The sequence below is a fragment of the Hordeum vulgare genome, chromosome 4H, assembly GCF_904849725.1.
Source record: "Hordeum vulgare subsp. vulgare chromosome 4H, MorexV3_pseudomolecules_assembly, whole genome shotgun sequence".
In the NCBI taxonomy this organism is placed as follows: domain Eukaryota; kingdom Viridiplantae; phylum Streptophyta; class Magnoliopsida; order Poales; family Poaceae; genus Hordeum; species Hordeum vulgare.
In genome coordinates, this window is record NC_058521.1 from 608,738,326 (window position 1) to 608,766,099 (window position 27,774).

At 49.1% G+C, this 27,774-nt stretch overlaps 1 protein-coding gene across 1 annotated transcript; it reads right to left on the reverse strand.

The window, feature by feature from the left end:
* Positions 1-1,208: 1,208 nt before the first annotated feature.
* Positions 1,209-26,331, reverse strand: LOC123450058. The gene is made up of 4 exons (XM_045127457.1): positions 25,978-26,331; positions 24,020-24,215; positions 1,836-2,150; positions 1,209-1,677 (listed from the first exon to the last, which is right to left on the reverse strand). Exons 1-4 carry the CDS (start codon positions 26,277-26,279, stop codon positions 1,402-1,404), a joined length of 1,089 nt encoding a protein of 362 aa, XP_044983392.1. The 5' UTR covers positions 26,280-26,331; the 3' UTR covers positions 1,209-1,401.
* Between the last annotated feature and the right edge of the window lie 1,443 nt (positions 26,332-27,774).

Below are 27,774 nucleotides of genomic sequence, written 5' to 3' on the forward strand. Positions count from 1 at the left end.
CACATAGCATATTGTCATGTATAGTACCATCCAAGTCTACCTCACTTGTGTTATTAACCATATGGGAGAGAAGCTTGCCATCATGATTGGCATCATCATCCTCGTCCTCCTCACCACACACAAGAGGGTCATAAAAATTCAACAACCTAGGAGCAACAATAAGTTGGTCGAACTCCATTTGTTTAAGAGCCCTAACAGAAGTGGGCCCTGAGATACCTATCCATCATACAGAGTGACAAATTCCAGTCTTGATCCATGCCAATTCAACAGACCCCTCGGAGATACCTGTAGAGCACCTTCATAGTCACTCAGTCACGTTGCGACGTTTGATACACACAAGGTACTCTTCCGGTGTTAGTGAGTTGCATGATCTCATGGCCACAGGAACATATACTTAACATGCAGAAAATAATAGCAATAAACTGACACGATCATATGCTACGTTCATAGTTTGGGTCTAGTCCATCACATCATTCTTTTAATGATGTGATCCGTTATCAAATCACAACTCATGTCTATGGTCAGAAAACCTTGATCATCTTTGATCAACGAGCTAGTTCTTTGGAGGCTTATTAGGGCAAGTGTTTTTCCTACATATATCCACACATGTATTTGAGTTTTTCTGTCAATACAATTCTAGCATGGATAATAAACGATTAGCATGAACAAGAAATATAATAATAACTAATTTATTATTGTCTTTAGGGCATATTTCCAACATAGTCTTCCATGTGCACATCATCCAAACTCTTTGTTTAGCCATGAACCTCTCCGGAAGTTTTGCTTGGAACTTCCGCGCTCAATATGTATAAAAAAGCTCATTTTAACAGATCGTACAATTCGCATATGACCTTGGATCGTGATGACTCCAAAAGAGAAATTGTTTAACTCGATGAGGTGATCAATTTTACTGTATTACATGTTAATTACCATCTGAGGTCATCTTGAGAAAGAATATTGGCCTGCAAAATGGAAAAGAATTATCCTGGGACAAACTTCCGCAGCACACTATACCTCTCAAGGTTGCATACTGCCTCGGATAAAGATGACTCAAACATTAAAATTGTTCATTTCGATGATACATAGATTTATCACATTGAAACCCTTCTCATTTAAGGCCATCTTAAATAATTTTTCCACTGTGCCAAAAACTGGTGTCAACTGAATTCACACAGTCAACACAAACTCAACACACAAGGACGAAATAATTAATAACACTCGCAACACCAGCCGGTTAAAGTATATGGATTTAAATGTAACAAGATATTTATAAATTGCTCTTACAAATAAAACTGCAGGCATAAAATGGAGAATTATTAACACAACTTAACGTCCTCATATGCTGTTTCGACAACTGAAGGGGGGTAGCGCAGCCGCCGAAGCTTGATCCGAAGTACCACGTTAACTAGAAGGACCAAGCAGATAAACTCCAACTGAATTGACATAATTTATTTCGTTTATTCCTGTGATACTTTCATGCCATCCGAAGAAGTAAGCAATACTTTCATTAGTGTTGGACGCAGTGATGCTGAAATTGGAGTGCCTCCCTTCTACTCCAAAACGTCCATAGCTCCGCAAGTTGGTGCCAAATGAGAGTGATGTTATTCGAGCGTGTCCATCAATGAGTTCAGTTGATCCTGAAAAAGTTCTCAGATACTCTCCATCTTCTAGAGACATCTGAAGGGAAAAGAATTCACCATGTCATATTGTTATAGGAGTCCTTTCTGTGTGTGCGTGTGTGTGTGGGGTGGTGCGTGTGTGTGCGCGCGTGATCATAAATATATATCATATAACGTAGTTCACCAGCCACAAATTAGCCGGGTAAAATCAGTTACCTCTTTAACCACGCTACCCGGGAGAGCCTGTCCACCCAACTGAGCCGATTTGTTGATACCCCGGTCAATATATGAGAACTGAACTGTATGAATGAAACTAGTGTATATAACAGACACTTTTGTGATCCTATCACAGGTTTTCATGTTAAAATACTTTCCCTTTTCGGAACCCCATGGTCCATATTTCCTGTACATCATTGGCACAGCATCAGGAGTAGACACCACCACCGCACGGGCCGGCGGCACGGGAGCAGACGACGCCGGGGCAAGCACCTCCGCTGGGTTTGGCATTGTAGAGGTAGGTACGGCAGGGACCTGGATAATAATATCATGGAGAAATATGGATGCATATCATGTCAAAAAATCAATCAAATTGATGATGGTGATTTGATGATACACATGTCAGAAGTGGGCTCCTAAGTCAAAGTAAATGACATGGGATATTGTCAAATGTTTATGAGCTTAAGGAGTATATATATTACCAAATACGAAGGGGCAAAGATTATCATCTACTCCCTCCGTTTCTAAATATAAGTCTTTTTAGAGGTTCCATTAAAAGATTATATATGAATGTATATAGACATACTTTAAAGTGTAGATTCATTCATTTTGCTTCGTATGTAGTCCCCTAGTAAAATCTCTACAAAACTTATATTTAGAAACGGAGGGAGTATACCTTATATCTATACCTAGTATTAAAAGATATAAGTATTTTTAATCCGTCATGATATTTTATGAAAACCAGTAGAATCAACCCATCCTCTGTTTGTGATCCACCACCTCTATACTTATCTCTTTTAGGTCCACTTCATTGTTTGTTTGTTTTGTGACAAAGCGATGGGGCGCCCTGTTGACGGTTTAGAGATGTTGCTGTTGATGTAGCGGAGGTCGCCGGCCTGTGTGTGGCTATTCTTTCATGGTCGAGTCGCCGAGGAACATCGAGGCAAGGGGAAAGCAGCCAACACGAGAGCTCCCGAATTGGTGTAGGGGCTACGATCGAGGACATTGCCAGTGGTGTAGGGGCTACGAAGACGTCGACAACAAGGACTATTCGGGATAGTTGTGTTGGTGCCATGCATGGTGTCTCCCGGCCTCCTTCCCATGCAGCGACAACTAATAGGTGCCAGGGCTCCTATATATGATATGATAAAGCTGGACGTGTGTTCGCCGGTGGGAGCAAACAAAAGGCCAGCCGCCGCCGTGTGGTTGACGACGCGCGCGGCAACGGCCAGCTAGCACCATGGTGGCGTAGCTCGCGGCACTTGGTAGAGCGACGACCTTCACGTACGGTGTTTCTCGCTCGCTATCTTGGGCAGCACAACTCGTGCGTCCGGTGCACGTCCGCACAACTAGGGCTCGATCATGATGCCACGACGGCACGTTGGTGCATGCGACGTGGCGACGGTCGACACGTCTGGCTGGCCCATTGGCCATTGCAGTGGTGCCTAGCTAGCATGTGATGCTCGCGACAGGTGGACCAAGGCACGTAGTTGCCATTATATTGGTGCATATCAGCGATGGTCAGGGACGGCGTAGCGACTCTTGTAGATAGGCGCAAAGCTCGCGGCAGCGCACAGTCAGCGGTTGCACATAGCTGAGAGGGAACGGCGCCCATCTGGCTGGCTGATCGTAGGGACGTGTACAATGATTGATAAGATAGTCTTATCTTAAATTTTACTTCCTTCGTCTTAAAATTCTAGTCTTAGGTTCGTTTTAAATGAATGCATTAAAATACTAAAACGTGACTAGATACATTCATATCCACACAAATGTAAGATAAAAATTTTGGGACGGAGGGAATACATACTAACTTTAGTATAAAATTAAGTTATTTTTGAGTCGTTTATTTTGAGACGGAGGGAGTATAATTTAGAGATGATAAAAAAAAGTTTTACAATGGATCATTTCTTAGCCTTATCATTTTACACATATTGTGCTCAGAGATCATCTCTTGTCTTCTTTTGAATAAGACAAGACAAACCTTCTCTTATGAGTTATTTTTCCTCCATTTCATTATTTATCCTACGTGTCACACATAAAATAGCATTATTGTACCTGCACTAAACACTTCAAAAGTTTTTTGAGTGTGCATGCTGCGCAACGAAAGCAGGGCGGCGCGCATAGCTGCCTGGAACGACTGTGCATGTCCGGCTGTTTGGGAACATCTGCCTGACTGAACGGAGGCCGCTGGCTAGCAGTTGAGCCAGCTCTGAACAGTAAGAGCATCTACAGCCGGACGGCTTAAATGATTCCTTATATGTTACGGATGCGTCCGGTCAGTGATAAGATACGAGAGAGAAGAAAAAAGTAATCCAACTAGACCCCTCATCTCATCCCTATACATTCGGGCTGTCTGCGAACCTTCATATCCATCTCAAATATCGAAACGATATAAGCGCTCCTGGACACGTGCCCAAGTTCCATTTTATTGCGCTAGGGGCATGGCTTGGACGGTCTATTCAGTTCTACTCCCGGTCGACGTCCTGTCTGGGCGCGTCGCCGTGCAGCTATATGGTGCAACGGCAGAGCAGCATGTGCCGCCATGCGTTGGCCTACTGTCACACCTTGCGCCGCCATGTGTTGGCCTACTGTCACACCTGGCCACACCTGGCAGGTGTGACCTGGCATGTCAGTGGGCAGCAAGGGTTAGGTGTGAGTGGGTTATATAAACAACCGTTTGTGACATGTGTGGGTATGTTGTTGTTAGAACGACTCTATACCTATCTAAGATTTCTCTACTTTCCCACCTACCTTTTCTCTCAAGACTCATCCCGTTTTCTCTCCTCTCATCCCCATCCCGTCCGATCTCGATTCCCATCGCGAGTTCGTGACAACTGGTATTCAGAGCCATGTCTGTTGCCCAAATTTTCTTCCTCACCTGGTGAGCAGATCGGTAACATCCACCGCGCCGGTCCGAGCCACTCCGGTCGGCTCACCCGAAATCCGTCGCGGGGTTCGATCTCTCCCACGATCCGACGATGGTGCCCCAGAAACCTTTGACAACGACGCGTCCAATCCTGGCAGCCATGGACGAGGGCAACAACAGCATCACCAAGCTGCTAGAGTCGCTCATCAGCAAGGTCGATGAGCAGCGCGTGCTCAACGATAAGCAAATCGAGATCCAAGCCACCTTCAACAACCAGTTCTCCCAGGAGCTCCGCGGCCTTGCCAAGCAGATCAATCTGACGCAGGCGGATGTCGATGCGACACGCAAATCGGTGGGCCGATCCTCGTCCGCCGCCGGCTCGGTCACCATGCTGGTCCATCAAGCCCCGAAGCCACCACCACTACCCCCACCACCTCCACCACCACCCTCATCTCCGCGCTACCCGTCGAATCTGACTCGTTCAACAGGACCGCAGATCCGGTTGGGGGACAACCGTCCGCCCCTCATTCTTATCACGCCTGCATTCACCGTGCCACTGATGGGGATGACCTCTTCACCGACCACGCCTTTCACCAACGGTGAGCACCACAAGCCCCCAAAGAATAATTTCCCAAGGTTTGAAGTCTCCGCCCCGTACCTATGGATTGATCGCTGCCTTGCCTACTTCAAGCTCTACCAGGTGGCACCACATAATTGGGTGGCCACCGCAGCGCTGTACATCGACGGCTAGGCCGCACACTGGTTGTAGGCGTTTCGTCAAACCCATCGCGACATCACCTGGGAGGGGTTCACGACATCACTTTTGGAAGATTCGGCGCCGATGAGTATGAGCGAGTGTTGCACAAGCTGTTGCAGCTTTGTCAAACCGGCACCGTATCCGACTACCGCGTCGCGTTCGACGAGCAGATGTACCACCTCCTCGCACTCGACCCCTCCATCAACACCAAGTTCTTCGTCACGCGGTTCCTCTTGGGGCTCAAGGATGAATTGCGCGCCGCGGTCATCTCCACCCACCATCCAACATCACACGCGTCTCAGTGTTGGCTCGCATCCAGGACGAGGAGCTGGGCAGGACGAGGGTGAAACCACGCATGCCCCCGCTAGGAAGGCCTCCCCCGGCGGCCCCGATGCAACTTCCATGAGCCGTTGTACCAATGCAACTACAAGGGGATGAATACAACTTGTGTTTCAAGTGCGGCGATCGATACTCGTGGGAACACAAATGTGCTCAACCCGCCCAGCTGCTCACCATCCGCGTCGGCGACCACGACGAGTTTCTCTCCGACGACGCCATACATGCGATGGAGCTGCTGGATGATCCATGCCCGGGTGCTCTGCCCCCGCCACTTCCAGCGGACACCCCGGTGTGCTGCCTCCTCTCATCGCAGGCATTGGATGGCACCGATTCGGCCACCACCATTCGTCTTCGTGCTCTGGTGGGCAATAAGGTGATGCTGCTCCTCCTCGACTCTGGCAGCACCCGTAGCTTCGTCAAAAAATCCTTTGTCGAGCGAATTGGAGGCAAAATCGAGGACATCGCGCCGGTGGACGTATGAGTGGCCAATGCGAATTGGCTAACTTGCAATCGCATGGTGCCCGAGCTAAAGTGGTGGATGCAGGGGCACACCTTCTCTGCACCAATGCGGGAGTTGGAGATTGGCGCATACGACGGCATCCTGGGGATGGACTGGCTTGCTCAGCATTGCCCAATGACTTGCCATTGGCAAGACAAGTGGGTCAAGTTCCAACACACCAGCGAGTGTTGGAATTATGCCCTAGAGGCAATAATAAATATAGTTATTATTATAATTCCTGTATCAAGATAATAGTTTATTATCCATGCTATAATTGTATTGAATGAAGACTCATTTACATGTGTGGATACATAGACAAAACACCGTCCCTAGCATGCCTCTAGTTGGCTAGCCAGTTGATCAATGATAGTCAGTGTCTTCTGATTATGAACAAGGTGTTGTTGCTTGATAACAGGATCACGTCACTGGGAGAATCACGTGATGGACTGGACCCAAACTAATAGACGTAGCATGTTGATCGTGTCATTTTGTTGCTACTGTTTTCTGCGTGTCAAGTATTTGTTCCTATGACCATGAGATCATATAACTCACTCACACCGGAGGAATGCTTTGTGTGTATCAAACGTCGCAACGTAATTGGGTGACTATAAAGATGCTCTACAGGTATCTCCGAAGGTGTTAGTTGAGTTAGTATGGATCAAGACTAGGATTTGTCACTCCGTGTGACGGAGAGGTATCTCGGGGCCCACTCGGTAATACAACATCACACACAAGCCTTGCAAGCAATGTAACTTAGTGTAAGTTGCGGGATCTTGTATTACGGTACGAGCAAAGAGACTTGCCGGTAAACGAGATTGAAATAGGTATGCGGATACTGACGATCGAATCTCGGGCAAGTAACATACCGAAGGACAAAGGGAATGACATACGGGATTATACGAATCCTTGGCACTGAGGTTCAAACGATAAGATCTTCGTAGAATATGTAGGATCCAATATGGGCATCCAGGTCCCGCTATTGGATATTGACCGAGGAGTCTCTCGGCTCATGTCTACATAGTTCTCGAACCCGCAGGGTCTGCACACTTAAGGTTCGACGTTGTTTTATGCGTATTTGAGTTATATGGTTGGTTACCGAATGTTGTTCGGAGTCCCGGATGAGATCACGGACGTCACGAGGGTTTCCGGAATGGTCCGGAAACGAAGATTGATATATAGGATGACCTCATTTGATTACCGGAAGGTTTTCGGAGTTACCGGGAATGACGAATGGGTTCCGGGAGTTCACCGGGGGGGGGGGCAACCCACCCCGGGGAAGCCCATAGGCATTGGGGGAGCCACACCAGCCCTTAGTGGGCTGGTGGGACAGCCCACAAGTGCCTAATGCGCCAAGAGAAGAAAAATCAAGAGGAAAGGAAAAAAAAAAGGAAGGAGGTGGGAAGGAAGGGGGACTCCTCCCACCAAACCAAGTCCAACTCGGTTTGGGAGGGGGAGTCCTCCCCCCTTGGCTCGGCCGACTCCTTGGGGGTCCTTGGACCCCAAGGCAAGGCCCCCCTCCCTCCTCCTATATATATGGAGCAATTAGGGCTGATTTGGGACGACTTTCTCACGGCTGCCCGACCACATACCTCCACGGTTTTTCCTCTAGATCGCGTTTCTGCGGAGCTCGGGCGGAGCCCTGCTGAAACAAGGTCATCACCAACCTCCGGAGCGCCGTCACGCTGCCGGAGAACTATTCTACCTCTCCGTCTCTCTTGCTGGATCAAGAAGGCCGAGATCATCGTCGAGCTGTACGTGTGCTGAACGCGGAGGTGCCGTCCGTTCGGTACTAGATCGTGGGACTGATCGCGGGATTGTTCGCGGGGCGGATCGAGGGACGTGAGGACGTTCCACTACATCAACCGCGTTCTCTAACGCTTCTGCTGTACGATCTACAAGGGTACGTAGATCACTCATCCCCTCTCGTAGATGGACATCACCATGATAGGTCTTCGTGCGCGTAGGAAATTTTTTGTTTCCCATGCGACGTTCCCCAACAGTGGCATCATGAGCTAGGTTCATGCGTAGATGTCTTCTCGAGTAGAACACAAAAGTTTTTGTGGGCGGTGATGTGCGTTTTGCTGCCCTCCTTAGTCTTTTCTTGATTCCGCGGTATTGTTGGATTGAAGCGGCTTGGACCGACATTACTCGTACGCTTACGAGAGACTGGTTTCATCGTTATGAGTAACCCCCTTTGCTCAAAGATGACTGGCAAGTGTCGATTTCTCCAACTTTAGTTGAATCGGATTTGACCGAGGAGGTCCTTGGATGAGGATAAATAGCAACTCATATATCTCCGTTGTGGTGTTTGCGTAAGTAAGATGCGATCCTACTAGATACCCTTGGTCACCACGTAAAACATGCAACAACAAAATTAGAGGACGTCTAACTTGTTTTTGCAGGGTATGATTGTGATGTGATATGGCCAACGATGTGATGTGATATATTGGATGTATGAGATGATCATGTTGTAATAGAAATATCGACTTGCACGTCGATGGTACGGCAACCGGCAGGAGCCATAGGGTTGTCTTTATACTAACGTTTGTGCTTGCAGATGCGTTTGCTATTTTGCTAGGATGTAGCCTTGGTAGTGATAGCATAAGTAGCACGACAACCCCGATGGCAACACGTTGATGGATGATCATGGTGTGGCGCCGGTGACAAGAAGATCGTGCCGGTGCTTTGATGATGGAGATCAAGAAGCACGTGATGATGGCCATATCATGTCACTTATGAATTGCATGTGATGTTAATCCTTTTATGCACGTTATTTTGCTTAGAACGACGGTAGCATTATGAGGTGATCTCTCACTAAAATTTCAACACGAAATTGTGTTCTCCCCGACTGTGCACCGTTGCTACAGTTCGTCGTTTCGAGACACCACGTGATGATCGGGTGTGATAGACTCAACGTTCACATACAACGGGTGCAAAACAGTTGCGCACGCGGAACACTCGGGTTAAGCTTGACGAGCCTAGCATGTGCAGACATGGCCTCGGAACACATGAGACCGAAAGGTCGATCATGAATCATATAGATGATATGATTAGCATAGGGATGCTTACCACTGAAACTACACTCAACTCACGTGATGATCGGACTTGAGCTAGTGTAAGTGGATCATGAACCACTCAAATGACTAGAGAGATGTACTTTTTGAGTGGGAGTTTAGCGAATAATTTGATTAAATTAAACTCTAATTATCTTGAACATAGTCTAAGTCCACTTTGAATATATTTGTGTTATAGATCATGGCTCACGCGACTGTCATCCTGAATTTTAATACGTTCCTAGAGAAAGCTAAGTTGAAAGATGATGGAAGCAACTTTGTAGACTGGGCTCGTAATCTTAAGCTAATCTTACAAGCTGGGAAGAAGGATTATGTCCTTAATGCTGCGCTAGGAGATGAACCACCCGCTACGGCTGATCAGGATGTTAAGAATGCTTGGTTAGCACGTAAGGAGGACTACTCAATAGTTCAATGTGCAGTCTTGTATGGCTTAGAACCGGGATTTCAACGTCGCTTTGAGCGTCATGGAGCATTTGAGATGTTCCAGGAGTTGAAGTTTATCTTTCAGAAGAACGCCCGGATCGAGAGGTATGAGACCTCCGATAAATTCTATGCTTGCAAGATGGAGGAAAACTCGTCTGTCAGTGAACATGTGCTCAAAATGTCTGGGTACTCAAACCGTCTAGCTGAGCTGGGGATTGAACTCCTGCAAGATGCTATCACTGACAGAATCCTTCAATCACTGCCGCCAAGCTATAAAGGCTTTGTGTTGAACTACAACATGCAAGGGATGAACAAGTCTCCCGGCGAGTTGTTTGCGATGCTGAAAGTCGCAGAGTCTGAACTCCGTAAAGAACATCAAGTGTTGATGGTGAGCAAGACCACTAGTTTCAAGAGAAACGGCAAAGGCAAGAAGGGCAATTCGAAGAAGAGCGGCAAGCCTGTTGCCAATCCGCCGAAGAAACCCAAGGCTGGACCTAAGCCTGAAACAGAGTGCTTCTATTGCAAGGGTATGGGTCACTGGAAGCGCAATTGCCCCAAGTATCTGGCAGATAAGAAGGCGGGCAAAGAAAAATCAGGTATATTTGATATACATGTTATTGATGTGTACTTAACCGGCTCTCGTAGTAGTGCCTGGGTATTTGATACCGGTTCTGTTGCTCACATTTGCAACTCGAAGCAGGAACTGCGGAATAGACGAAGGCTGGCGAAAGACGAAGTGACGATGCGCGTAGGAAATGGTTCCAAGGTCGATGCAATCGCCGTCGGCACAGTGTCACTTCAGCTACCATCGGGATTAGTGATGAACTTAAATCATTGTTACTTAGTGCCTGCGTTGAGCATGAACATTATATCTGGATCTTGTTTATTGCGAGACGGTTACTCTTTTAAGTCTGAGAATAATGGTTGTTCTATTTCGATGAGTAACATCTTTTATGGTCATGCACCGAATGTGAGAGGATTGTTCATATTGAATCTTGATAGCGATACACATATACATAACATTGAGACCAAAAGAGTTAGAGTAAACAATGATAGCGCCATATTTTTGTGGCACTGCCGTTTAGGTCATATTGGTGTAAAGCGCATGAAGAAACTCCATGCTGATGGACTTTTGGAGTCACTTGACTTTGATTCACTTGACACGTGCGAACCATGCCTCATGGGCAAGATGACTAAGACTCCGTTCTGAGGAACAATGGAGCGTGCAAGTAACTTGTTGGAAATCATACATACCGATGTGTGTGGTCCGATGAGCGTGGAGGCACGCGGCGGATATCGTTATTTTCTCACCTTCACTGACGATTTAAGTAGATATGGTTATGTCTACTTGATGAAGCACAAGTCTGAGACATTTGAAATGTTCAAGCAATTTCAGAGTGAAGTGGAAAATCATCGTAACAAGAAGATCAAGTTCCTACGGTCTGATCGTGGGGGTGAGTATCTGAGTTTCGAGTTTGGTACTCACTTAAGACAATGTGGAATTGTTTCACAGTTAACACCGCCTGGAACACCACAGCGTAATGGTGTGTCCGAACGTCGTAATCGTACTCTATTAGAGATGGTGCGATCTATGATGTCTCTTACTGATTTGCCGTTATCTTTTTGGGGCTATGCATTAGAAACAGCTGCATTCACTTTAAATAGGGCACCATCAAAATCCGTTGAGACGACACCATACGAACTGTGGTATGGCAAAAGGCCAAAGTTGTCGTTTCTTAAAGTTTGGGGATGTGATGCTTATGTCAAAAAGCTTCAGCCTGAAAAGCTGGAACCCAAAGCGGAAAAGTGCGTCTTCATAGGTTACCCAAAAGAGACAGTTGGGTACACCTTCTATCTCAAATCCGAGGGCAAAGTGTTTGTTGCTAAAAACGGAGCTTTTCTCGAGAAGGAGTTTCTCTCGAGAGAATTGAGTGGGAGGATGATAGAACTTGACGAGGTTGCCGAACCTCTCATCCCTCTGGATGGTGGCGCAGGGCAAGGGGAAACCCCTGTCATTGTGACGCCGGTTGAGGAGGAAGTTAATGATGATGATCATGAAACTCCAGTTCAAGTTTCTGTCGAACCACGCAGGTCGACGAGACCACGTGCTGCTCGAGAGTGGTACGGTAATCCCGTCATGTCAATCATGTTGTTAGACAACAATGAACCTGCGAATTATGAAGAAGCAATGGTGGGCCCAGATTCCAACAAATGGCTAGAAGCCATGAAGTCCGAGATAGGATCCATCTATGAGAACAAAGTGTGGACTTTGGAGATACTACCTGAGGGCCGCAAGGCTATTCAGAACAAATGGATCTTTAAGAGGAAGACGGACGCTGACGGTAATGTGACCGTTTATAAAGCTCGACTTGTGGCAAAGGGTTTTTCACAAGTTCAAGGAATTGACTACGATGAGACATTCTCACCCGTAGCGATGCTTAAGTCCGTCAGAATCATGTTAGCAATAGCTGCATTTTTCGATTATGAAATCTGGCAGATGGATGTCAAAACGGCGTTCCTTAACGGTTTCCTTAAGGAAGAGTTGTATATGATACAGCCCGAAGGTTTTGTCGACCCTAAAAATGCTGACAAGGTGTGCAAGCTCCAGCGATCCATTTATGGACTGGTGCAAGCATCTCGGAGTTGGAACAAACGCTTTGATGAGGTGATCAAAGCATTTGGGTTTATACAAGTGGTTGGAGAATCTTGTATTTACAAGAAAGTGAGTGGGAGCTCTGTGGCGTTTCTAATATTATATGTGGATGACATATTGCTGATTGGAAACAACGTGGAGTTTTTAGAGAGCGTAAAAGGTTACTTGAATAAAAGTTTCTCTATGAAGGACCCACGAGAAGCTGCTTACATTCTAGGCATTAAGATCTATAGGGATAGATCAAAACGCCAGATAGGACTTTCACAAAGCACATACCTTGATAAAGTTTTGAAGAGGTTCAAAATGGAACAGTCCAAGAAAGGGTTCTTGCCAGTTCTACAAGGTACGAGATTGAGTAAGACTCAGTGCCCAGCAACTGATGAAGATAGAGAGCATATGCGCTCCGTCCCCTATGCTTCAGCCATAGGTTCTATCATGTATGCGATGCTATGCACTAGACCGGATGTTAGCCTGGCCATAAGTATGGTAGGTAGGTTCCAGAGTAATCCAGGAGTGGATCACTGGACAGCGGTCAAGAATATCCTGAAGTACCTGAAAAGGACTAAGGAGATGTTTCTCGTATATGGAGGTGACGAAGAGCTCGCCGTAAAAGGTTACGTCGATGCAAGCTTTGACACAGATCCGGACGACTCTAAGTCGCAAACCGAATACGTATTTATTCTTAATGGGGGTGCAGTAAGCTGGTGCAGTTCCAAGCAAAGCGTCGTAGCAGATTCTACATGTGAAGCAGAGTACATGGCTGCCTCGGAGGCAGCTAAGGAGGGTGTCTGGATGAAGCAGTTCATGACGGATCTTGGAGTGGTGCCAAGCGCACTGAATCCAATAACCTTGTTCTGTGACAACACTGGTGCCATTGCCTTAGCAAAGGAACCACAGTTTCACAAGAAGACCAGACACATCAAACGACGCTTCAACCTCATCCGCGACTACGTCGAGGGAGAGGACGTGAATATATGCAAAGTGCACACGGATCTGAATGTAGCAGACCCGCTGACTAAACCTCTTCCACGGCCAAAGCATGATCAACACCAGAACTGTATGGGTGTTAGATTTATTACAATGTAATTCACATAGTGATGTGAGGGCTAGATTATTGACTCTAGTGCAAGTGGGAGACTGTTGGAATTATGCCCTAGAGGCAATAATAAATATAGTTATTATTATAATTCCTGTATCAAGATAATAGTTTATTATCCATGCTATAATTGTATTGAATGAAGACTCATTTACATGTGTGGATACATAGACAAAACACCGTCCCTAGCATGCCTCTAGTTGGCTAGCCAGTTGATCAATGATAGTCAGTGTCTTCTGATTATGAACAAGGTGTTGTTGCTTGATAACTGGATCACGTCACTGGGAGAATCACGTGATGGACTAGACCCAAACTAATAGACGTAGCATGTTGATCGTGTCATTTGTTGCTACTGTTTTCTGCGTGTCAAGTATTTGTTCCTATGACCATGAGATCATATAACTCACTCACACCGGAGGAATGCTTTGTGTCTATCAAACGTCGCAACGTAACTGGGTGACTATAAAGATGCTCTACAGGTATCTCCGAAGGTGTTAGTTGAGTTAGTATGGATCAAGACTGGGATTTGTCACTCCGTGTGACGGAGAGGTATCTCGGGGCCCACTCGGTAATACAACATCACACACAAGCCTTGCAAGCAATGTAACTTAGTGTAAGTTGCGGGATCTTGTATTATGGTACGAGTAAAGAGACTTGCCGGTAAACGAGATTGAAATAGGTATGCGGATAGTGACGATCGAATCTCGGGCAAGTAACATACCGAAGGACAAAGGGAATGACATACGGGATTATACGAATCCTTGGCACTGAGGTTCAAACGATAAGATCTTCGTAGAATATGTAGGATCCAATATGGGCATCCAGGTCCCGCTATTGGATATTGACCGAGGAGTCTCTCGGGTCATGTCTACATAGTTCTCGAACCCGCAGGGTCTGCACACTTAAGGTTCGACGTTGTTTTATGCGTATTTGAGTTATATGGCTGGTTACCGAATGTTGTTCGGAGTCCCGGATGAGATCACGGACGTCACGAGGGTTCCCGGAATGGTCCGGAAACGAAGATTGATATATAGGATGACCTCATTTGATTACAGGAAGGTTTTCGGAGTTACCGGGAATGTACCGGGAATGACGAATGGGTTCCGGGAGTTCACCGGGGGGGGGGGGGGGCAACCCACCCCGGGGAAGCCCATAGGCATTGGGGGAGCCACACCAGCCCTTAGTGGGCTGGTGGGACAGTCCACAAGTGCCTAATGCGCCAAGAGAAGAAAAATCAAGAGGAAAGGAAAAAAAAAGGAAGGAGGTGGGAAGGAAGGAGGACTCCTCCCACCAAACCAAGTCCAACTCGGTTTGGGGGGGAGTCCTCCCCCCCTTGGCTCGGCCGACTCCTTGGGGGTCCTTGGACCCCAAGGCAAGGCCCCCCCTCCCTCCGCCTATATATATGGAGCAATTAGGGCTGATTTGGGACGACTTTCTCACGGCTGCCCGACCACATACCTCCACGGTTTTTCTCTAGATCGCGTTTCTGCGGAGCTCGGGCGGAGCCCTGCTGAAACAAGGTCATCACCAACCTCCGGAGCGCCGTCACGCTGCTGGAGAACTCTTCTACCTCTCCGTCTATCTTGCTGGATCAAGAAGGCCGAGATCATCGTCGAGATGTACGTGTGCTGAACGCGGAGGTGCCGTCCGTTCGGTACTAGATCATGGGACTGTTCGCGGGGCGGATCGACGGACGTGAGGACGTTCCACTACATCAACCGCGTTCTCTAACGCTTCTGCTGTACGATCTACAAGGGTACGTAGATCACTCATCCCCTCTCGTAGATGGACATTACCATGATAGGTCTTCGTGCGCGTAGCAAAATTTTTGTTTCCCATGCGACGTTCCCCAACAGCGAGGTGGTCACCCTCCGCAGCGTGCAAATGGCAGAAACACTAATGATCAAGCCCACGAAGCCGTAGGAGCTTCACAAGATGATCGCGGTCAATATTGTCTCAGCGATGGCCATGATGGACACCGGCGGTCGGCCCCCTCCTCCGACACGCAAGGGCACCAGTAATACTCCTCTCAGCGACCTGCTCGACGAATTCGTCGACATCTCCGCGATGTCGTGCAACCTGCCTTCTCATCATCAGTATGACCACGCGGTTACGCTAGTGGAGCGAATGGTCCCTGCCAACACAAGACCATTCCGCTACTCGCCCCTCCAAAAGGATGAAATCGAGCGCCGGGTCAAGGAGATGCTGGATGCCGGGGTGATCACACACAGCGTCAGACCCTATGCTGCCCCGATGCTGCTGGTCAAGAAGAAGGACGGGATGTGGTGCTTCTTCATCGACTACCGTCGCCTCAATGATGCCACAATCAAGAACAAATTTCCCCTACCCACCGGCAACGAGCTTCTGGACGAACTTGCTGGTGTAGCGGTGTTCTCCAAGCTGGATCTCCGCGCTGGGTATCAGCAGATACGCATGCGCGAAGAAGATGAAGATGAGACGGTGTTCAAGACACACCACGACCACTTCGAGTTCCGGGTTATGCCGTTCAGCCTCACCAACGTGACGACAAGCTTCCAGTGCCTCGTGAAAGCCATATTCAGTAAGCATGTGCGCAAGTTCGTCATCATTTTTTGGATGACATCCTCATCTTCAGTGAAACTATGGAGGAACATCTCGAACACCTGCACATTGTCTATGAACTCCTCTGAGCGCACCAGTTGTTCATCAAAAGTCCGAGTGCAGCTTCACGTCGACCACATCGTCTAACTCGGACACTTGATCCCTAAGGAAGGGGTGGCCTCAGACAAGGAGAAGACACATGCCATGGAGCAATGGCCAATGCCGATTAACACAACTGAGCTACGAGGATTCCTGGGCCTCACCGGCTATTAAAGGAAATTTCTACCCCATTACGAAATCATCACCAAGCCGCTTACTTGGCTGCTCACGAAGAAAGGCTTCGCGTGGACCGAGCAAGCTCAGGTTGCTTTCAAGATGCTCAAGAAGGCGATGACAACAACACCAGTCCTGGCGCTGCCTAACTTCGACAAGCCCTTCGCCATCAAAACGAACACCTGCGACACTCGGGTGGGTGTGGTGCTGGTCTAGGATAGCCACCCCGTCATTTCTTCAGCAAGGCGTTGGGCGTCTGCAACCAGGAGTTGTCACATACGAGAAGGAGTTTCTCGCAGTGATGATGGTGGTGGACAAATTGCATCAACACCTACAGCGCGGGCCTTTCGATATCCTCACTTACCACAGGTCGCTGTGCAATTTGGGGGAGAAACACGTGGAGACAGAGTTGCAGCGCAAGGCCATGGAAAAACTCGTCGACTTCTAGTTTAGGCTCCAACACAAGCGCGACATGGACAAAGGTGCAACGGACGCGCTCTCCTGGGTGGGCAAGAAGCTGGACCTCGCCACCCTGCCAACCTGCCAGCCCATGTGGATCCACGAGGTAGTCATCTCCTACACGACGGATGCCGACGAGCAAAATCATCTTCAACAACTCACCATCACCAGCCCAGACGCGCACTGGTTGCAGGCGTTCCATCAAACCCATCGCAACATCACCTGGGAGGGGTTCACGACATCACTTGTGGAAGAATTTGGCGCCTATGAGTATGAGCTGGTCTTGCACAAGTTGTTGCAGCTTTGTCAAACTGGCACCATCTTCGACTAGCGAGCCGCGTTCGATGAGGAGATGTACCACCTCCTCGCACTCAATCCCTCCATCAACACCAAGTTCTTGGTCACGCAGTTCCTCTTGGGGCTCAAGGATGAACTGCACAACAGGGTGCTTCTCCACCCACCATCCAGCATCACGCGCGCCTCGATGTTGGCACGCATCCAGGACGAGGAGCTGGGCACGACACGGGCGAAACCACGCATGCCCCCGCCAGGAAGATCTCCCACGATGGCACCGGCGCAGCTTCCATGAGCCGCCATACCAATGCAAATACAAGGGGACGAATACGCGAGAGAACGGCAATTGTGCGATTTTCGGTGCGCCAACAACTTGTGTTTCAAGTGCGGCGATCGATACTCGCGGGAACACAAGTGTGCTCAACCCGCCCAGCTGCTCACCATCCGCGTCGGCGACCACACTGAGTTTCTCTCCGACAACGCCATACACACGATGGAGCTGCTGGATGATCCAGGCCCGGGTGCTCAGCCCCCGCCACCTCCAGCGGACGCCTCGGAGTGCTGTCTCCGCTCATCGCGGTCATTGGATGGCACCGATTTGGCCACCACCATTCGTCTTCGTGCTCTGGTGGGCAATCAGGTGATGCTACTCCTCGTCGACTCTGGCAGCACCCACAGCTTTGTCAACAAATCCTTTGTCGAGCGAATTGGAGGCAAGACCGAGGACATCGCGCAGGTGGACGTACGGGTGGCCAATGGGGATCGGCTCACTTGCAATCGCATGGTGCCCGAGCTAAAGTGGTGGATGCAGGGGCACACCTTCTCTACACCAATGCAGGAGTTGGAGATTGGCGCATACGACGGTATCCTGGGGATGGACTGGATTGCTCAGCATTGCCCAATGACTTTCCATTCGCAAGACAAGTGGGTCAAGTTCCAACACGCAGGTGAAGTGGTCACCCTCCGCGACGTGCAAACGGCAAAAACACCAATGCTCAAGCCCACGACGTTGGAGGAGCTTCGCAAGATGATCGCAGGCAACGATGTTTGGGCGATGGCCATGGTGGACACCGGCGGTCGGCCCCCTCCTCCAACACGCAAGGGCGCCAGTAATACTGCACTCACCGGCCTGATCGACGAAATCGCCGACATCTTCGCGACGCCGTGCAACCTGCCTCCTCATCGTCAGTATGACCACGCGGTTATGCTGGTGGAGGGAACGGTCCCTGCCAACACAAGACCATTCCGCTACTCTCCCCTCCTAAAGGATGAAATCAAGGGCTAGGTCAAGGAGATGCTCGATGTCGGGTTGATCAGACAAAGCGTCAGGCCCTACGCTGCCCCGGTGCTGCTGGTCAAGAAGAAGGACGGGACGTGGTGCTTTTGCATCGACTACCATCGCCTCAACGATGCCACAATCAAGAACAAATTTCCCCTGCCAATCGTCGACGAGCTTCTGGACGAACTCGCTGGTGCAGCGGTGTTCTCCAGGCTGGATCTCCGTGCTGGGTATAACGAGATACGCATGCGGGAAGAAGATGAAGACAAGACGACATTCAAGAAACACCAGGGCCACTTCCAGTTCCGGGTTATGCCGTTCGGCCTCACCAACCCGCCGACAACCTTCTAGTGCCTCGTGAAAGCCATATTCAGTAAGCATGTCAGCAAGTTCGTCATCATTTATTTGGATGACATCCTCGTCTTCAGTGAAACTATGGAGGAACATCTCGAACACCTGCGCATTGTCTTCGAACTCCTCCAAGCGCACCAGCTGTTCGTCAAGGAGTCCAAGTGCAGCTTCGCATGCAACCACATCATCTACCTCGGACATGTGATCTCCAAGGAAGGGGTGGCCAGGGACAAGGAGAAGACACAGGACATAGAGCAATGGCCAATGCCGACCAACACAACTAAGCTACGGGGAATCCTTGGCCTCACCGGCTATTACAGGAAATTTGTACCCCATTACGGCATCATCGCCAAGCCACTTACTTGGCTTCTCACCTAGAAAGGCTTCGCGTGGACCAAGCAAGCTAAGGTTGCTTTCGAGGTGCTCAAGAAGGCGATGACAACAACACCAGTCCTGGCGCTGCCTGACTTCGACATGCCCTTCGCCATTAAAACGGATGACTGCGACACCGGGGTGGGTGTGGTGCTATTCTAGGACGGCCACCCCACCACTTTCTTCAGCAAGGCGTTGGGCGTCCACAACCAGGAATTGTCAACTTACGAGAAGGAGTTTCTCGCGGTGATGACGGCGGTCGACAAATGGCGTTAATACCTGCAGCGCAGGCCTTTCGATATCCTCACTGACCACAAGTCATTGTGAAATTTGGGGTAGAAACACCTGGAGACAGAGTTGCAGCGCAAGGCCATGGCAAAACTCGCCGGCCTCTAGTTCTGATCCCAATACAAGTGCGGTCTGGACAACGGTGCCACAGACGTGCTCTCCCGGGTGGACAAGCAGCTGGACCTTGCCGCCCTGTGGACGTGCCAACCCGTGTGGACCCAGGAGGTGGTCAACTCCTATACCATGGATGCCGACGCGCAGAATCATCTTCAACAACTCGCCATCATTAGCCCGGACGTGGATGGCTACGAGCTGTAGTGAGGTGCCATCCGCCGTGCCGGACGCATATCGATTGGCTCCAACACCACGCTCCACACAAAACCCATTGCCTCCTTGCAGAACATCACGGTGGGTGGACACTCAGGTCCTACAACAACGTACCAACGCATGCACAAGCACTTCGAGTGGCGCGGGCTGAAGCACGACGTGGAGGAATTCATGTAGCAGTGTACGACTTGCCAGCAGGCCAAGCACGAGCACTCCAAGTCGACGCGACTCTTGGCACCCCTACCAGTGCCAACAACTCCTTGGGGGGACCTGACCATGGATTTTGTGGAGATATTGCATGTCTCTGAAGGCTTAGACACGGTCATGGTAGTCGTCGATCGCTTCACCAAGTTCGCCCACTTCATTCCTCTGTGCCACCCGTTTCAAGCAACACATGTGGCACACGCGTTCTTGGACAATCTTTGTCAAGTTGCATGGCATTCCCTCCTCCATCGTCTACGATCGCGGCCAGGTCTTCACCAGCAACCTCTATCGCGAGCTGCTTGCCAGGGCAGGCACCAAACTGCTCTACTCCACCGTGTACCACCCGCAGACAGATGGCCAGAGCGAGCACTTCAATCGGTGCATGGATATGTACCTCCATTGCTCTGTGCACGATGCGCCTTGACGGTGGCACCAATGCTTGCCCATGGTAGAGTTCTGGTACAACTCCACCTTTCATTCTTCCCTGAACTGCACTCCCTTCAAGGCTCTGTACGGAAAGGATGCCAACCTAGGGGCGATGGTCACATGGCCGGCAAAGGCACCCAATGGTGATGACATGGGTTGGGCGGCGCACACCGTGCTGATTCGAGTACAGCTGGAACAAACGCAGCGACGATCCAAGAAGCAAGTGATACGTCTCAAACGTATCTATGATTTTTGATGGTTTCACGCTGTTATCTTGCCTTCTTTTTATGTTTTATGTACCTTTTTATATCTTTTTGGGACTAACTTATTAATTCAGTGCCAAGTGCCAGTTCCTATTTTTTCCGTGTTTTTGACTCTTTTCAGATCTGATTTTGGAACGGAGTCCAAACGGAAGAAAAACCCCGAAATGATTTATTTTCCGAACGGAAGAAGTCCAGGGGGCTTTTGGGCCAAGCCAGGTGAGCTCCAGGGAGCCCACAAGCCCCCACTCCGCCACCAGGGGGGAGGCGGTGGTGGGCAGGCTTGCGGCCTCCCTGGCCGCCCCCTGACCTAGGTCTTTGGCCTATAAATTCCCAAATATTCCGCAAAAAATCGGGGGAGCCTCGAAAATACTTTTCCGCCGCCGCAAGGTTCCGTTTCCACGAGATCTCATCTGGAGACCCTTCCCGGCACCCTGCTGGAGGGGACTTTGGAGTTGGAGGGCTTCTTCATCATCATCATCGCCCCTCCAATGACTCGTGAGTAGTTCACTTCAGACCTACGGGTTCGTAGTTAGTAGCTAGATGGCTTCTTCTCTCTCTTGGATCTTCAATAAAAAGTTCTCCATGATCTTCATGGAGATCTATCCGATGTAATCTTCTTTGGCGGTGTGTTTGTCGAGATCCGATGAATTGTGGACTTGTGATCAGATTATCTATGATATATATTTGAGTCTTTGCTGGTTTCTTATATGCATGATTTGATATCCTTGTAAGTCTCTCCGAGTCTTGGGTTCTGTTTGGCCAACTAGATCTATGATTCTTGCAATGGGAGAAGTGCTTGGTTTTGGGTTCTGCCATGTGGTGACCTTTCCCAGTGACAGTAGGGGCAGCAAGGCACACATCAAGTAGTTGCCATCAAGGGTAAAAAGATGGGGTTTTTATCATTGGTTTGAGATTATCCCTCTACATCATGTCATCTTGCTTAAGGCGTTACTCTGTTCTTATGGACTTAATACACTAGATGCATGTTGGATAGCAGTCGACGTGTGGAGTAATAGTAGTAGATGCAGAAAGTATCGGTCTACTTGTTTCGGACGTGATGCCTATAGAAATAATCATTGCATAGATATCGTCACGACTCTACATAGTTCTATCAATTGCTCGACAGTAATTTGTTCACCCACCGTCTACTTGCTTTCATGAGAGAAGCCACTAGTAAACACTACGGCCCCCGGGTCTATTCACATCCATCGTTTACATCTCCGCTTTTACTTTGTTTTGTTACTTTGATTTCAGTTCTCACTTGGCAAACAATCTATAAGGGATTGACAACCCCTTCATAGCGTTGGGTGCAAACTTTTGTGTTTGTGCAAGATCTTGAGATACTCTTCCGCCGGATTAATACATTGGTTCTCAAACTGAGGGAAATACTTACCGTCGCTGTGCTACATCACCCTTTCCGCTTCGAGGGAACACCAACGCAAGGCTCCAAGGCCACGGGGGAAATCCTTTGCATACTTGCCTAGGAAGTCCCTTAAGGCGTAGCCGTAGCTGAAGGATTCCTGGTGCCGTCGACATAACTATTTCTGGCGCCATTGCAAGGGATACACAGCAAACATCAGCAAGCTGATCGCAATCGCACACAGCACAACTTCGAGGTGGGGGAACAAGTCCTTCTGAAGTTGCAGCCTTACGTTCAACAGTCTATCGTTGGCCGCCCCTGCGCCAAGCTATCCTTCAAGTTATTTGGACCATACATCGTGCTGGAGAAGATCGGGACACTGGCGCACAAGCTCGACCTTCCAGAAACCAGCAGAGTGCACCCCGTCTTCCACGTATCCCATCTGAAGGCATTCACGCCGGACTACACTCCAGGCTTCGCCAAGCTACCGAGTGTTCCGAACCTCTCTACTTGGGCCATGGGGTTAACCATGATCCTTGAGCGACACATGACCAAGCGGGGGAACGTCTCCATTGTGCAGCTCAAGGTCCAGTGGGGCTCGATTACAACTCCACCCACGGCTTGGGGGCCTACGACGTCTTTCGACAATATTTCCCAACGTCGACCATCTGGAACAATGAAGACCAGGGTGCGCAGAAAGAAGACAATGCTTAAGGAGGGGAGAATGTCACACCTGGCCACACCTGGCATGCTAGTGGGCAGCAAAGGTTAGGTGTGAGTGGGTTATATAAACAACTGCTTGTGGCATGTGTGGGTATGTTGTTGTTAGGACCATTCTATACCTATCTAAGAGTCCTCTACATTCCCACTTACTTTTCTCTCTAAAGATTCATCCCCTTTTCTCTCCTCTCGTCCCCATCCCGTCCGATCTCGATTCCCCATCGCGAGTTCGTGCCACGTACGACCCACGAGCCATCGAGGCCAACGGCACACCCACATTGTCTGTCACCGGCCACCCCTGACCATCCACAAGGCTGTGGCGGGCGATGAACCACGACACCATCGGGCACGCCGGGGTCCATCGACTGCTCCCCTCGGTGAACCTCAGCCGCCCGTGCGCATCGGTCGGGTGCTCTTGACTAATCATGGCATGGCCTCCTTGGTACAACGATGCCACACCGTCGGGGGGATTCGATGGCTTGGCGCATTGCTGTGGTGCGGTAGGCCACGGGGACAGGCCGCACGAATATAAGGTCAGGGTGGGAGGAAGGTGAGGCACAAAGCACGGATATGAATCTCCCTTGTAACCATCCCCTCGGGACATGTCTGTTTCTCCCTTGTTGCATTACGCATCTTATGAAAATCAAATAATTCCAAAACTCTAAGGCACATTAAGGTATTACGAGTTGCATGCATATTAATTAGATCACATCTATTAATGAAGGACCAATGCATGCAATTTATGTGGCATGCTTTTTTGGATTTGAAGAGGTCTCCTAACCAATACTCTCTCCATCACGGTATATTGGGCGTATCTCACAGGACTCTCGGACCTAGATGTTTTTCTATTGGTAAAAAAAACCGAGTCAACGAGCTATAGAAGCGTCTAATTAATCGCAAAACTGACGCATTAGTAACCCCCATCCACTAAACGAGCTACTTCCTCGCATGCATTTGTGGAGACGGTTTTCAAAACACCCCAATTAATAGGCTAATTAATGACATGTGCCTTATTTCCTTCTAATTGTGAAAAATTATCGTTTTGAAGATACGCCCAATATATTGTGATGGAGAGAATAGCACATTTTCAGTTGAAAAATGAATAGTGTGAATGGCTTGCTCTGCAATTCAATTTCTTATCATACCCAATCTCTACGTGACTAGGTTGTAGTGTATCTTCTAAGATGCCTAAGGCACCGGGACGGAGGGAGTAGTGTTTTTGCATCAACGCGCATGAAATCATCTAGTTGTCAAAAGAACGCAAGTTCAGGTGTTTTGTACCGGCGGTTTCAGCAAGGTGATGCACAGGGCACGGATCTGAAGCTCCCTCGTGACCTCCCCCCCGGGGGTGCTAGTCATTTGTTTGTAGGAGGCAACACCTTGTGCATAGGCAAACTCTCCGGTACCACCGATAATTGCCCATTCACCTTCTCCTGCTTGTATGTTTCCCATAACCTTAAGGGTGGATCCGCTGAGCCTATAAACAATTAAAGTTGTATAGATCAAAAAAAATATGCTGACGACGAAAGTCAAATCAATAAGGGCCTAAACTTTCAGACAAAAGATTACCTTAAGTAGTATAGTCTATGCGAACTAGACAATTTTAATTATGTGGCATAGAATAAAAGAAAGATTAACTATCATATCATGATACCGCGTCATATTAAATGATGTGTTTCTAGTATTTATCATGCATGATAATAAAAGAATTATTTTATAATACTAATATATACTAATATTATGAATTATGAATGTAGTATCACACACTATTATCATATACTACATGATATTAATATATGATATTCTCATTACAACCAGATGCGACAAATATCCATACTAGTAATGTAATGCATCAAGAAAACAATTTTCCCAATAAGGAGGATAGCACCTCCAGCCTTTGCATCGGTTGATGTACATAAACATGAATTATCAATTACTATAGACAATGCGAGGCGAATCCATGCATGGATCCCGAGTAAATTGGCTTATAGAAAAAGAAAGAAAAAGCTGAGGTCAAATGCCTTGCAGCCGAATCTTCATAATCTTAGAACAACTACAACCGAATCCCCTTATATCCGTCTCAAACGTCATGACAGGACGCCCATTCACTAACCCGTGACACATTATCGACCCACACGGGCCCCTCATACGGGTCTCAAATGCCCAGGCTGAGCGGCACCCCTCATATCCAGCCCCAATATGGAGCAAATATAGGGGCGCATAGACACGCCCGTCATGTCGCCCTGACGATGGAGCCCCATGCGGACTCGCGCGGAAACCGCACGGTCCGACGGGCGTCTCGACCGTGAACGCCGCGTGACGCACTCCGGCTCATTATCCTAGGCCATAGCCATCTATTTAAGCCGGCCGGCATCCCTCAGCCCTAGCACATCCACCTTCTCCCTCCGTCAGTCGCTAACCGAGCTAGGCCTCCTCCTCTCCCCTGCTCTTCCCCGTTCTCCGACATCAGTATGGTCCGCCGTAGGATCACCATGTATGGTATGCTCACGCCGGACCACCGGATACAAATCGAGGCGGAAATCCAGGCTCGGCGCCCTGCCCGCATCACTGCGGGTCTGCCTCCGGACTTGCCGGAGCCGGAGAAGGAGGAGGGGCAGTTGGAGGAGGAGTTGCCGGAGGCGATGGAGGAGGATAGGGGGGACCAGCCTGCTCCGGGCTTCAACATGGCAGAGGCAGAGTTCGTCGAGAAGATGGCGGAGCAACATGACATCATGTATTCTATCCAGGATGAGGCCGAGGTGGAGGACAACCGTAGGCTCATCCGGCCGAGGCATGTGGAGGTTGATGCCCTTATCGACAAGTTCGACGTGAAGATAGCAGCAGAGGAGGCCGCAACGGACAGCCGGAGGGGGTGGAGCTACAGCTGCCGCACATGTATCCGCCGTAGGGCATGGAGATCGTTGAAATCTCCAACGAGGAGTAGTTAGGTTTCTACGTGGTACGTAGATTCTTTAATTTGCATGCTTTAGTATGAATTTAAGAATCTAGTATGAAATGTCCGGATGTCATTTTCCACGGAAGCGTCCGGACAGATCCACGGACGTTTAAAAGATCATTTTTGCTATCTGTGATTGTACAAACATACAACTCCAAGACAAAGCCAAATGACAGAACAACACCAAACATACAACTCCAAGACAAAGCCTTCAAGAAAAAATATGATGGTAAAAGATTAAAGGCTTGAATATAATGATCACAACATGAGTGAAAATTCAGACCTGTCATCTGTGAACACTATGTTCTGGCAAATGAACCAGTTGCTTGCAGTCATGCCTGCCTGTAGATGCAGGCCTTGCACACGCGCAACGATGATTGCGTCGGGGCTAGGACCATCATGTATGGTCCAGTCGTTAACAACGGTGGCACCGAAAGCATGAGGGCTAGTTGATCCTACTATCGGGAATTGGTTACCCTTTGGCTGTGCTTCTCTATTCTGGTAAAGGTACAAATGGAGCACAAATTCCTTTAGCTGGGTTTTTTGGCTAAGGGTAACACTTTGGACATAGGAAGGGTCGGTCATCGGTGCAATCAATAGTCTGACTCCGCTTGTCTTAATTCGCTGGTGAAATGTGTGGAGCGGTGTGCACATTTATAGACTACTACTATTTGGCCCAGCAACAATTAAGTGGTTGAGAGGCCTTGCAATATCCCACGAGGTTCACAGAAAAATCACAAGTCGTGGTCTGACGATAAGGAAATATCTCAAGAAGAGGTGCGCGTACATCCAAATACCACATATTTTTGTGTTGTGTGGATAAGAATCCAGCGAAATGGATCAGGATGTGCCGGGAGAAACGTTCCCGCTCCGCGCCCCTGCTCCCGTGCGGCCGCGCCGGGCCACACTGGGACAGCCCCTTCCGGCCGGCTCAAGGCCTCCTCCGCGCCAAGCTCCTTCCTCCAGCCGCCGCTGCAGGGGTATCGCCGGGCAAAGCACAGGATCTCCTCGGCCATAGATCGGGTCGAGGAAGAGGCCTTCTGCACTGGCCATCATTCAACGGCAGTGTTCTGTCGGGGGGAGGCGGGGGCCAGGATCTGCGGCTTACGACGGCGGACAGTCAAAGTCAGCAGGCGGCTCAGACGGGCAGCTATCCACACCGTTGTACCAGCTGCATCTCTAACGTCAGCTTGCGGGTTTCTGGGCTAGTCCCATATATAGGACGAGGAAGCCGGCCGGAGGCTCCCGCCTCGGCTATGGTGGTGGTGACCTTCTCCTCTCTCGGTGGTGATCGGCGGGCTGGTTGTGGCAGATCCCTAGATCCACGGCTAGTCCTTGGCGGCGAGTTGGGAAGGCGTGGCTGTCGGTGAAAACCGAGCTTCAACCATGGTCATAGGCATAGCAGGCGATGGTGGCGTCTACGCGTCCTTCCTTTGTCGAAGGCATCATCATTGCAGCCACCTTCTACTCACTCGTGCTACTTCAAAGAAACCCCAATATTCTGGATCAGACGATGACGACGCTAGCTCCTGATGTCGCTCTCCCTCATGAAGGTATTGTTTTGGAGCAGCTGCTGGTCGGGGGATGCAAGGAGTGGAGTGGTGTACATCTACCGTGTCGACGACGATGAGTCTCGACGGCATGGCATAATGGGGTCTTGGTGACGGACGTGAGATGATGGACTCATACAGGGCCGAGGTTCTGGCTGTTGTCGTGGTGGCGTCGACAGCAGGCCTAACAAGGTCAATACGTCAATACCTACTGTGAAGATGGACCGGTGAAGGACGGTGGTGACAGCCTATGCAGTGGGTGCATGCGATCCCCGCTGAGAGTGTGTCGGGCTGGTGTATGCCTTAGACCTGAGATTGCGGCTTGGTTAGAGCCTTTGATTTTAGATGTTAGGCTTTGATGTGAGGCCTGGGTATATGGTTCAGACAGTCTATATCTCTTTATCAAATGGATAGAAGTAGCGAGATGCATGTTACTTGCGGCTTTAGATTTATTGAGTTAAGCTTTGTAAGGTGTTAAAAAATAATTAATAAAATAATTGCATGCATTGTCGAGATGCAAAAAGACTAGG